Source organism: Oncorhynchus nerka, linkage group LG3 (genome assembly GCF_034236695.1).
Source record: "Oncorhynchus nerka isolate Pitt River linkage group LG3, Oner_Uvic_2.0, whole genome shotgun sequence".
Lineage (NCBI taxonomy): Eukaryota > Metazoa > Chordata > Actinopteri > Salmoniformes > Salmonidae > Oncorhynchus > Oncorhynchus nerka.
In genome coordinates, this window is record NC_088398.1 from 55638549 (window position 1) to 55651982 (window position 13434).

The window sequence follows — 13434 nt, forward strand, 5'->3', positions numbered from 1 at the left end:
TCAAACACCTGGAAATCATGCGTTTCATGTATTTGATACCATTCCACCGATTCCGTTCCAGTCATTAAAAAAAGCCCATTCTCCCCAATTAAGGTGCCACCAACCTCCTGTGCTTGTGTTGTACATTTAAGAACCCTCAATAGTGTTGCTTGTAAGTGTTGTAAATGTTGATTACCCTCACAATGTTAACCCCTTATAGTGCATGTTTGATGACATTAATGTAAGTGTTAACTCCCAATTAAATGGTGGGCCTTTTGCAATTGTTTGGTAGAGGACTTGTCTCACCAGTCTTTCCAGCTCCACTCTCTCCTGTGATGAGGATACACTGGTCTTTATCCTGGTCCCTCAGAGAACGGTAGGCCTCATCTGCCAGGGCATAGCTGGAACACACAACAAGCACATCCACATTGACATACATTCATAGTCCAAACACATTGGATATTCAATTGCGTCACAGATGTAGGTCCATCATTTCAAGGAAACTTCCATAACATACACAACTCATCCATTCCCATACCATCTATCATTCAAGCGGTTATATCTTATGTGACAGGCCAACTACATTGAAACTAATAGACTCAGAGTCTATTGACAGAATATTCATCTTTCTCCATAGCTCACTGGGTTGATATTAGGGCTGTCCCCGAATAAATAAAAAAAGTCAAAAGTCGTCTGTTATTTCGACATGTAAAACATGTATTTTTCCATATATAGACATAACCTATGTGTTTTAATAATCAACTATATATGCATTGAGCTTGTCTGATGCTTTAAGATCACGGTTTGATGAAATAAGACAAATGACAGCTTAAGAGGGAGCCAGAGATCAAGATAATAAGAAAAAAATATAACCTGTCCCGACCATCCTCCTGGTCCTACTGGCACCCGCAGATTCTGCCATTACTCTCCTGAAGTTGCCGTTAATAGGCTATACGACAAGTCGGCAAACTTTCTCATGTGGAATGCCAATTTATTTGACCATTTCTGCGTGCCAGTTATGGTTTTCATATGCACATTCTTGTGGAACAGTTTAATTTAATTTATAATAACACCTTCATATCTCAAAATCATTGTCATATGGTTAATAACGATTAGAACCAAATGAAAAAAACTAAAAAGTAACTTCTATTGTCATTGGCAACTATGTAAAAATAGCCTATAAAATCAAAACATTTTAACCTTACAGTGTGCAGGTAGAAAATATCCTGATAAAAATAAATATCCTATAAGTCACACTGCTATGCACGGCCTGTCTGCCACAAACTTGAAACATATCAACTACTAACTTGGTTCAGGTCAGAAGCACCTTGCAACATTGTATAAAATATATGCCAGTGTCAGGACAGACACAGCTTTAGACTATTTGCGCAAGGGATAATTAATAATCAGGTCGGCTTTTAATGATGTTTCCACTGGATCAGAGCAATACATGTTTACCTTTCACACAGAGTGGTAATCGAAAGGGAGAGAGCTGAAAACATTTAAAAAATACGTCTAGGAATTACAGTCATTCTCAATGGACATAAAAAAAAGACTGCTTGCCATTTGAGGTGAAGAAAACATGACTTTGAGAAGCTCCACAGAGCTTTAGTTAAGGCACATTAAGACAATCAGAAATACTCAGATCCCCAAATGGGCACATTCATATGCCGACATTTGCACACAGGCCTGGTAGGCCTACTTCTATGGGTAATCAGATGCACGTCCTTACTCAACATTGGGTCACTCAAGGATATTCAGACTTGTCCTGAAACCACTACTGTGTTGTCTTGGCTGTGTGCTTAGGGTCATTGTCCTGTTGGAAGGTGAACCGTCGCCCCCAGTCTGAGGTCCCGAGCATTCTGGTGCAGGTTTTCATCAAGGATCTTTGTACTTTTTGCTCCGTTCATCCTTCCCTCAATTCTGACTAGTCTCCCAGTCCCTGACGCTGAAAAACATCCCCACAGCAAGATGCTGCCTCCACCATGTGTCACCATAGGATTAATTAGGGCCGATTTCAAGTTCATAACAATCGGAAATCAGTATTTTTGGGCGCCGATTTTAAAAAATTATTATCATTATTATTTTTTATACCTTTATTTAACTAGGCAAGTCAGTTAAGAACATATTCTTATTTTCAATGACAGCCTAGGAACGGTGGGTTAACTGCGGTGGGTTAACTGCCTTGTTCAGGGGCAGAACGACAGATTTTCACCTCGTCAGCTCGGGGGGGGATCTAATCTTGCAACCTTACAGTTAACTTGTCCAACGCAATAACGACCTGCCTCTCTCTCGTTGCACTCCACAAGGAGACTGCCTGTTACACGAATGCAATAAGCCAAGTTAAGTTGCTAGCTAGCATTAAACTTATCTTATAAAAAACAATCATAATCACTAGTTAACTACACGTGGTTGATGATTTTAGATAGATATTATCTAGCGTGTCCCGCATTGCATATAATCTGACTGAGCATACAAGTATCTGACTGAGCGGTGGTAGGCAGAAGCAGGTGCGTAAACATTAATTCAAACAGCACTGTCGTGCGTTTTGCCAGAAGCTGTTTGTTGTGCTTCAAGCATTGCGCTGTTTATAACTTCAAGCCTATCTATCAACTCCCGAGATGAGGCTGGTGTAACCGAAGTGAAATGGCTAGTTAGTTAGCGCGCGCTAACTCGAGGGACGGAAGCTATACTGTTACACTGGCAATACTAAAGTGCCTATAAGAACATCCAATAGTCAAAGGTTAATGAAATACAACTGGTATAGAGGGAAATAGTCCTATAATTCCTATAATAACTACAACTTAAAACTTTTACCTGGGAATATTGAAGACTCATGTTAAAAGGAACCACCAGCTTTCATATGTTCTCATGTTCTGAGCAAGGAACTGAAACGTTAGAGAAGAAAGTAAAAGTGCAATATGTGCTAACACTTTGTTTTTGCATTATATAAACCAATTTGAACATGTTTCATTATTTACTTGAGGCTAAATTGATTTTATTGATGTATTATATTAAGTTAAAATAAGTGTTCATTCAGTATTGTTGTAATTGTCATTATTACAAATAAATAAAAACTTCTTTTTTTTTAAATAGAAAAAAGCGGCAGATTAAATAGGTTTTGGCTTTTTTGGTCCTCCAATAAATCGGTATCGGCGTTGAAAAATCATAATCGGTCAACCTCTAATAGGGATGGTGCCATGTTTCCTCCAGACGTGGCTCTTGGCATTCAGCTTTATGAATAGCTTCTTCCATTTATGAATGATGGAAGCCACAGTGTTCTTGGGGACCTTCATTGCTGCAGAAATGTTGTTTTGGTACACTTATCCAGATCTGTGAGACGACACAATCCTGTCTCTGAGCTCTACGGACAATTCCTTTGAATTATTGGCTTGGTTTTTGCTCTGACATGCACTGTCAGCTGTGGGATCTTATATTGACAGGTGTGTGCCTTTCCAAATCATGTCCAATCAATTACATTTACCAAATTTACCACAGGTTGATTCCAAACATCACCATTGACGTCACCTGAGCATGAATGTATGTTGTTTGTTGTTGAACACTGACAGATAACTGAACGAGAGACCTCAGTTTATTATTTTTGTGAAGCTGACAGTGTTTTTGTAAATCTGGTTTTTATATACTCAGATTTTATTTTGGATCCTGCGGCTCTGTTGGGCTTCGTTGCAGTGAGTGTTGCTGTCTGTCCCGGGATCCTGCCAGATTCCGCATAGGGGGAGAGACACGGAAGCCCAGCTAGCCTAGCTGGCTCTGCAGCCTCAAATGGGGGTCGCTATTGAACATTTCCAGCTCTGCAGGAGCTGTGTTTACTTTGCTTTGTTCCGGGACAATGTGGACTTGTGGACGGTGCTGACTTTCAATGTTGCAACTGCTTGCTTGCAGAGGACTACAGGGGCGAAATGGCTACTCTTAGCAAGCAGGTAGCAAACCTACACAAGCTACTGGGGAATCCATGCCCGCCTACTTTTCCTTCCACCCCAGTAGCCGGACGTAGCTCTGGTCTGGTGGAATTGTTGCCGCCGTGTTGGCTCTCCACAGCATGCTCAGCAGGGATCCATCCCTGAAGGGGTCTCCCCCTTCCCTGGAGAATGGAGCTGTTCTCAACCTAATCAACCGGCCACTGAGATAAGTCACTCGCCGAGGAAGACGACCCCTGGCAACGGGTTCTCCTTGGAGATGTTAAGCCCGGACCAGACACAGACCAGGACCACCCTGGATCAAGAGGTTCCGGCGCCGCCTTCCTTAGGGGCTTCCCATTCGAGATTGGATCCGGAGGTACCCGCGTCTTCGTCCTCTGTTCTGTCTCCCTCGCCAGTGGGGTTCAGGTCTTCGGCGCTCCCACCCTCATCAGACGGAGGCTGCTTGAGACTCCGGCCCATTCAACATCAACCGGCTGTCATCATCGGCAGCGCTATGGTGAGAAACATCTCGGTTCCCAAGGCAAAAACCCTCTTCTACACAGGAGCACAGGACATCACAAGCCTGCTTCAGACTGTTCTACCACAGATGCAGGGAGCGGACACTGTCGTAGTCCACGTGGGGTCAAACGACTGATTTTGAAGAACTGATTTTAGCATTAAAAGACTAAAAATAACAGCCAAAAAAATGTCAGGTCCAGTACCTTCGTTGGGCTGCGGGTGTGAAAGATTCAGCAGGCTACTGGCATTCAACATCTGGATAAAATATTAATGTAGCTCTGCTGGAATCACTTTTATAGGTAACTCTGACACCTTCTGGAAACAGAAGATACTTTACAGGAATGACGGAGTCATTCCAAATCATCTTGATGTGCGTGGACAGAGTCCAGGAGCCAAAGCTGTGTTGAAACAATGACTTATCAATGACCAAAGAACAGCTCAGTTAATCCCTACCATTGTGACAATGAGTCGTCACAATGCTGCATCAAATGTACATTATCCTAGGGGCGTTGGCAGGAAGTAACTTAATTTGTCCCCCTAATTACCTCTGTTGATCCTACAGCTATTGTATGCAGTAATCATGAGCCTATAAACCAGAGTTACACTGTTAGCACTGAGGCGGTGTGCTCTAGTAGGGAGACCACTGTGTGCAGCTCACCCTGACTATCAGTTCCAATATAAATAACATGAGCAAGTCTACTGATAAGCTTCCCAGTAGCATTAAAAACAATCAAGCAACCCAGAAAAGTGCTAAAAATGATCCCGTATTAACATATGCAGCCTGAGAAACAAGGTCCATGAAGTCAATAACTTGCTTGTAACAGATGACATTCATATGCTGTCTATCTCTGAAACTCACTTAGATAATACCTTTGATGATACAGTGGTAGCAAAACATGGTTATAACATCTACCGAAAAGACAAACGCCAACAGGGGCGGTGTTGCGGTCTATATTCAGAACCACATTCCTGTAGAGCTTAGAGACGATCTTATGTTAAATATTGTTGAAGTAATATGGCTACAGGTTCATTTGCCTCACCCTAAGCCCATTCTTGTGGGAAGCTGCTATAGACCAAGTGCTAACAGTCAGTATCTGGATAATGTGTGAAATGCTTGATAATGTATTTGATATCAACAGAGAAGTATATTTTCTGGGTGATTTAAATATCGACTGGCTCTCATCAAGTTGCCCACGCGAGAAAAAAGTCAGTCAACCTACAAGAGTATTTACAAACAGCACAGGAATTAAATCATCAACATGTATTGATCATATCTTTACTAATGCTGCAGGAATGGTTTAAAGCAGTATCCAAATCCATAGGATGTAGTGATCACAATATAGTAGCCATATCTAGGAAAACCAAAGTTCCAAAGGCTGCACTAATATAGTGCATAAGAGGTCATACAATAAGTTTTGTAGTGATTCATATGTTGATGATGCCAAGAATATTTGCTGGTCTGTGGTGTGTAATGAGAAGAAACCAGACGCTGCACTTGACACATTTATGAAATTGCTTATTCCAGTTACTAATAAGCACGCACCCATTAAGAACATGACAAACTATTCAATCCCATTGGATTGATGAGGAATTGAAAAATTGTATGGTTGAGAAGGATGGGGCAAAAGGTAATGCAAATAAGTCTGGCAGCCCAACTGACTGGCAAAGTTAAGTCAAGCAAGTTAAGAAATCATGTGACTAAACTGAATAAAAATAAACTATACAATGAAAAATGTTATAAAGAAGGATTGTAAAAATGCTTTGGAGCACCTTAAATTACATTTTGGGGGAAAAAACAAACTCGGCTCCATCAATTTTCAATCAGATGGCTCATTCATCACAAAACGCACTGATATTGCCAACTACTTGAATTCCTTTTTCATTGGTAAGATAAGCAAACTTGGGTATGATTGTTGTCTATCAACAATGACAAGCCACCGGGGTCTGACAATCTGTATGGATAATTACTGAGGATAATAGTGGACGATACTGCCACATCTTCAATTTAAGCCTACTAGAAAGTGTGTGCCCTCAGGCCTGGAGGGAAGCTAAAGTCATTCTGCTACCCAAAATAATAAAGCCCCCTTTACTTGCTCAAATAGCAGACCAATCAGCCTGTTACCAACCCTTAGTAAACTTCTGGAAATAATTGTGTTTGAGCAGATACAATGCTATTTCACATTAAACAAATTGACAACAGACTTTCAGCACGCTTACAGGGAAGGGCACTCAACAAGCACAGCACTTACACAAATGACTGATTGGCTGAGAGAAAGTGATGATAAAATGATTGTGGGGGCTGTCTTATTAGACTTCAGTGCAGCTTTTGACATTAAAAGAAGCCTCTCTAACATAATGTAGGTAGAATCAGGAATTCCCCAGGGTAGCTGTTTAGGCCCCTTACTTTTTCAATCTTTACTAACGACAGGCCACTGAGTAAAGCCAGTGTGTCTAAGTATGCAGATGACTCAACACTATACACATCAGCTACTACCAGCAACTGAAATTACTGCAACACTTAACAAAGAGCTGCAGTTATTTTCAGAATGGGTAACAAGGAATAAGTTAGTCCTAAATAACAAACAATTGTATTTGGGACAAATCATTCACTAAACCGAAATAAATAATGTGGAAATTGAGTAAGTTGAGGTGACCAAACTGCTTGGAGTAACCCTGGATTGTAAACTGTCATGGTCAAAACATATTGATACAACAGTAGCAAAGATGTGGAGAAGTTTGTCCATAATAAAGCGCTGCTCTGACTATCAACAAGGCAGGTCCTACAGGCCCTAGTTTTGTCGCAGCTAGACTACTGCTCAGTAGTGTGGTCAGGTGCCACAAATAGGGACTTATGAAAATTGCAGTTGGCTCAGAACAGGACAGGATGGCTGGCCCTTAAAAGTACACAGAGATCTAACATTAATGACATGTATGTCAATCTCTCATGACTCAAAGTGGAAGAGGGATTGACTTCATCACTACTGGTCTTTGTAAGAGGTGTTGACAAGCTGAATGTACCAAGCTGTCTGTTGAAAATTCTTGCACACAGCTCGGACACCCATGCATACCCCACAAGACATGCCTGCAGAGGTCTCTTCACAGTCCCCAAGTCCAGAACAGACTATGGGAAGAGCACAGTACTACATAGAGCCATGACAATATGGAACTCTGTTCCACATCAGGTAACTGATGCAAGCTGTAGATTCAGATTAAAAAAAGGTAAAAATACACCTTATGGAGCAAGGACTGAAGAGACACACACAAAGGTACAGACATATGCATTGTGATATTGCTGTATGCTAGTATTAAACATTTTGTATTGGAGATATGTAGTGGTATGTAGTATATGTAGATATCTATATGGAGATATGTCGTATATTATATGATGTACTGTTTTCCCTTTTGTTTATTATGTAATGTAAGTGCTTTAATATGTTTGGATCCCAGGAAGAGTAGCTGCCGCCTTGGCATGAGCTAATGGGGATCCCTCATAAATACAAATACAATCAATTTGTGGAAACATCAAGGATGATCAATGGAAACAGGATGCACTGGAGCTCAATTTCGAGTCTCGCAGCAAAGGGTGTACATATGTTTTTTTGTTTTTACCTTTATTTAACTAGGCAAGCCAGTTAAAAACACATTCTTACTTACAATGATGGCCTAGGAACAATGGCTTAACTGCCTTGTTCAGGTGCAGAATGACAGATTGTTACCTTGTTAGCTCGGGGATTCGATCTAGCAACCTTTCAGTTACTGGCCCAATGCTCTAACCACTTGGCCACCTGCCGCCCATATACTTCTGAAAATAAGTTAATGTTCTTTCTTTTTAATATATTATCAAAAATTTCCAAAAACCTGTTTTCACTTTTTCATTATGGATTATTGTGTGTAGATTGATGTGTGTAGGATTTTTTAATTTAATTAATTGTAGAATAAGGCTGTAATGTAACAAAATGTGGAAAAGGGGAAGGGATCTGAATACTTTCTGAATGCACTGTATATATTTGCTACTGCTCGACCCCCCAAAAAATCTTGTTCAACCAACAGCCTATCAACCAAACAATCGACCAGTCAAATAATTGAAGTCAATAAAGATATACAATCGACCAGTCAAATAATTGAGGTCAATAGAGATATATTGAGTTGATATTTAGATGACTGACAAACTGTTGGGCCTGGCCGTATACTTACTAAGCAATAGTGCTGAGCGATTAGTGCTTGAGGCTGGTTCGGTTTGGGTTAGATTATAATCACGGCTTTAGATTGATAATTTACTTAAACATTAAATACAGCATTCAACCCGCATAATGCATAGTGTAACTACACAGAATGAAACAGTCCCATGATAGTAGTGACTGCCCATTACTGATTATAACTTATTACACATCATTTATTCACACTACTTTAATAAAATATTTCAGTTGTAGTCTATTATTATATACGTTTTATTTGATGACTATTATTTCATTCCAAGTCATCATCTCATGACTATAGAGCTGCTGCCTATGCTGTCTGACAAAAATCACTAATTTAGTAGTTCTTCAAAGTATATAAGGCATACTTTTATGACTGCTGAATGCCAACTATCGATCATGTATTTTCAGGTGCAGATACCTCCCGAAGCTACTGCTCTCCATCCCTCAATCATGCATTCTTCTCTCTCTTTTCGTAGCAGGAGTAAAAGACACCGACTGGACAAGTAGGCAGGAGGGCAATGATTTATGGTCATTGTCGTTAATCACCTAGTTTTCTGCGCTAAACTATGTGGAATATTGGCCTGTTGGAAAATACAACTCCTAACTAAAATCGCACAGGTCGGGCTTGATCTGATTTATCTCCAGGGAACCAATGTTGGTTGAACCAATGTTGGTCAATTAGTTGTTACAAAACAAAAATATAAAACAAAATGTGAGTTAATCGCTCAGCACTACTAATCACTGTCACGTCGCATCCTAGATCTAGGTCGCATCGGCAGTTTTGTTTGGGCTCCCGAGTGGCGTAGCGGTCTACGGCACTGCATCTCTGTGCAAGAGGCGTCACTGCAGTCCCTGGTTCGAATCCAGGCTGCATCACATCCGGCCGTGATTGCCCATAGGGCAGCACACAATTGGCCCAGTGTTGTCTGGGTTTGGCTGTCATTGTAAATAAGAATTTGTTCTTAACTGACTTGCCTAGTTAAATAAATCAAAAATGATAATCATCATCATCATGTGGATGCATTGGTTCACTTTGCTGTGGTATTGGCACTGTTGTATTGACCTGGTTACATTTAGCCAATTTGCTGTGCTTTGTTAGCAGTGTCCAACTGATAACAATGCATTTCCAGCAGGATCAACTAGACTAAACTGATTGAAAAACAAAGATCTTCTGTGAGTGAAATGCTGGATGCTTTGATCTGAAGCCAGTGGCAAGTGTGTGGAAAATGGATAAGGCGCCAAGCATGACATTTTGATTATCTTTGTTTAATGAGAGCAATCTTATTGAGCAGACAAAGTTGAGTGGAAATCAGTCGCAGCTGCAAGCTTCCATTGAGAGGCAATGAAACTTGAACGATGCATTTTGCATTAGCATAACTGATATTACCGTAACTATCAACAACAAGTGAATGGTGGTCAAAATAAATAAATGAGGTAAAATGAACCCCGGCCATACATTCCAGGACGTTTACACAATGGGAAAGTGAGACAGTATAGCAGACTAACTGGATTCCCCTTAACAATGCTGGGATTGTCATTGTCCTGCTCTGATGGTTAAATATCAAGTGTGTGTGTGTATGTGTGTGTGTGTATGGGGGGGGGGTGGAGGCATTTAGAGGTGGCAAAGCCTGCATAACTGTACAGCTTTGAGGATGGCTGACTGGGTGTTGCGGGAAAAACTAAAGGGGGCGTGGCTGAAGTGCAAACCGATATTCAATTTTTTTTATTGGTTTAAATTAGGTTTAGGGTTATAGGTTTGGTTAAGTTAAGGGTCAGTTATAGATTATGGCAAGTCAATGGGCTGCTTGTCAGAAATGTCCCCTTAGTCTCTTCCAGGTGTTGCGGTGGTCTATACTTTGGAAGGGACACAACCACATGGTGTAGAAGCAGCCACCCTATTGAGTGAGGCCATAGTTCTTTATGGATCACACTTGGCACCCAAACAAACAGTCATCTATTCTACAGTTCAGTTATAGTAGTGTTCCAAACTCTCCCAAACTAGCCCACCAGACTCCAAATTAGCCCTGCTAGGTCTACCAGCTCCCATTTTCCTCTCCGTGTGTACTTTTCTACATTCATTACTCAGGAATTTTCCAGAGCCAACACTAATAATAGCTCTGATTGTGGAGGAACTGTTGCATGTAGTTTCCTTTTTGCGCAATTCCCTAAACACCCCCATCCATTCTAAGAAAATATGGCAAATGGTTTCTTGTTAAAAAAAGGTAAGGTAAGCGAACTCTGGCTGACATGCCTTTGTAGATGCCACCTAGGTAGGTCTGCTCTCCAAAATGACAAACTGAGCCTGAGGAGATTCATGGTTCAAACTACCAGGCCATATAGTTGATGCCAGATGTTTTATAGTCTGCATTCATTCCTGGTCCCAATAGGCTGTCTATGATATAGAATACTAATCATATGATCTATGGTCCCCTTGAAATGTCACTAATAAAATGGTTACATTGACAGCCATATGAACCCAGAACACTGCTGGAGGTAATTTTGCAGGAATGTAGGCATCAAAAATAGCCGTTTTCCCAAGTGTCTAATTTTAGTGGCACGTCCTGACCTCATTCCTCACCCACCCGAGGGGGACTGTGGATATTCACTAGTTTTAACAATGTGAGTAATGTCATTAATTAAGTATTCACATGCCACTTCAGACCACAGACTGTCTGAGCTTCAGATGCACGCAAGCTCTTTCACACACCACAAATCAGAGCCTCAGACCCACAGCATTTCTAAATACTTTACATTCAGAAAATAATGTAGGCTTACATTCTGTATATTATATTACATAATGTAGGCTTACATTCTGTATATTATATTACATAATGTAAGCTTACATTCTGTATATTATATTACATAATGTAAGCTTACATTCTGTATATTATATTACATAATGTAGGCTTACATTCTGTATATTATATTACATAATGTAGGCTTACAATGATTTAGGAGATTGGGGATTATTGTTTTTGTATTTATGATCAGATATACAGTATAACATGTGTATGTAACAGGGATCATTGTGGAAAGCAACATAGCTTATATGATCACAAAAATCTGAACCATTGCGGAGACCCCGATATGCTTTGTGCACTGATTGACTTGACTGCTAGCCCAGCAGACAGCCGTGAAGAGGAGAGAGGCAGAGGAATGTACACCAGGCAACAGTTAAAAGCTGACGACACTGCATCCTGCCTGAATGGCTATTAGAGATCTGGGTTCCACACCATCACATACAATGCCTTCAGAAAGTATTCACACCCCTTGATTTTTTCAACATTTTGTGCTACAGCCTGAATATAAAATGGATTAAATTGAGATGTGTCACTGCCCTACACACATAATACCCCATAATGTAAAAGTGGAACTGTTTTCTTTTTGTGTTTTTTTTACAAATTAATAAAAAATGTAAAGCTGAAACGAGTCAATAAGTATTCAAACTTTTAGTTATGGCAAGGCAAAATAAGTTCAGGAGTAAGAATGTGCTTAACAATACAAGTTGCATGGACTCAGTGTGCAATAATAGTGTTTAACATGACTTCTGAATGACTACCTCATCTCTGTACCCAACATTGAATATCCCTTTGACCACGGTGAAGTTAGTGGAGTTATTAATTACAATAGATGGTGTATCAATATCGTGAAGTCCCTGGCAATTCCCAGCCCTCCCCTACTAGCCCAGTAAGAGGCTAGTAGGGGAGGGGATAGAGAGGAGCAGGGTGGATGGGAGGGCCCATGCCAGGAGACATGCCAAATGATCAGCCATCACACACTCACACACCGTGACTGCAAGCGTTCACCCATTATGAAGTTGAGCAGGTCATATGACTATGAATGGGCCAATCACAATATGAATGGGCCTGCCTGCAAGCTGGTGCATGGAAACCAGGGGTCAACAGAGACAAAGTAAGCCAAAACTAAAAGTCTGTCAAACTCCCCTTTGTGTGTCTGTAGGGATGGGTGGGAATGGGGCAACACAAAGATTGAATTTTATAGTATTTTATTTGAATCTGGCGCTCTGCATTTTCCCTGGCAATTGGCCAGTTGAGACATTTGCGTCCCGCCTATCCCTAACTAGTTTTAAGTGGAAAGTATGTCAAGGCAAACAATGCACCAAAGGCACATGAAAGTGAAGGCACAACCCAAAAGCCAGTAAGCCACTGGCCCTAAAGCACCCTGGTCTGACTAGGGTATCAGAGAGAAGGAGAGAGAGAGAGAGAGAGAGAGAGATGCAGGGGTCAGCAGGGTAGAGTGATGCCTGGCACACCCTGATCTCTCTCACATACACACGCAGTAATTTGGGCAAGATGGCGCCAACAGATAGGGCAGCTCTGCTTCTTGCTCCTAAGCAACTTTGCAGTATTTAGTTTTTTTGTGGGTTATTTCTATTTTATTTACAAGCATTTCACTACACCCGCAATAACATCTGCTAAACATGTGTATGTGACCAACACAATTTGATTTGGCAGCGGTGAGATGCAAAGCCACACTGGCATGAGGCAAGCGGCAGAAAATAGCCGCTCAGCCTTTCTTCTCCTAACCCTGAGAATGAGGGAGGGAGGAAAAGGGATCTGAGCTCTGTAACCTTCTGCATCCGAATGGGAAGAACGTCATTCCTCTTTCAACGCAGAGTTCAATTCCTCTGCAGACATGATTCATGGTTAGCCTGATGAAACCATGGCCCACCCAACCTAATGGGGAACGACAGATCCTCCCTCAACCAACTTCAGAGTTTATTTTTGATATTGAGACGCCTATGTCTACATAGCGGTTTACGTTGCATTTACTGTTACACTGCTGTGTTTCTCTTA

General features: G+C 41.0%; 1 protein-coding gene across 4 annotated transcripts in view; it reads right to left on the reverse strand.

Annotated features, from left to right (window-relative positions):
- The window catches only part of LOC115111174 (unconventional myosin-Ib-like), a 155581-nt gene that overhangs the window by 84136 nt on the left and 58011 nt on the right, over positions 1-13434 (reverse strand). For all 4 annotated transcript variants that reach the window (XM_065013600.1, XM_065013604.1, XM_029637070.2 and 1 more), the window contains exon 4: positions 286-380. In XM_065013600.1, coding sequence (XP_064869672.1) covers positions 286-380 — 95 coding nt within the window. The remainder of the gene's footprint in view (positions 1-285; positions 381-13434) is intronic.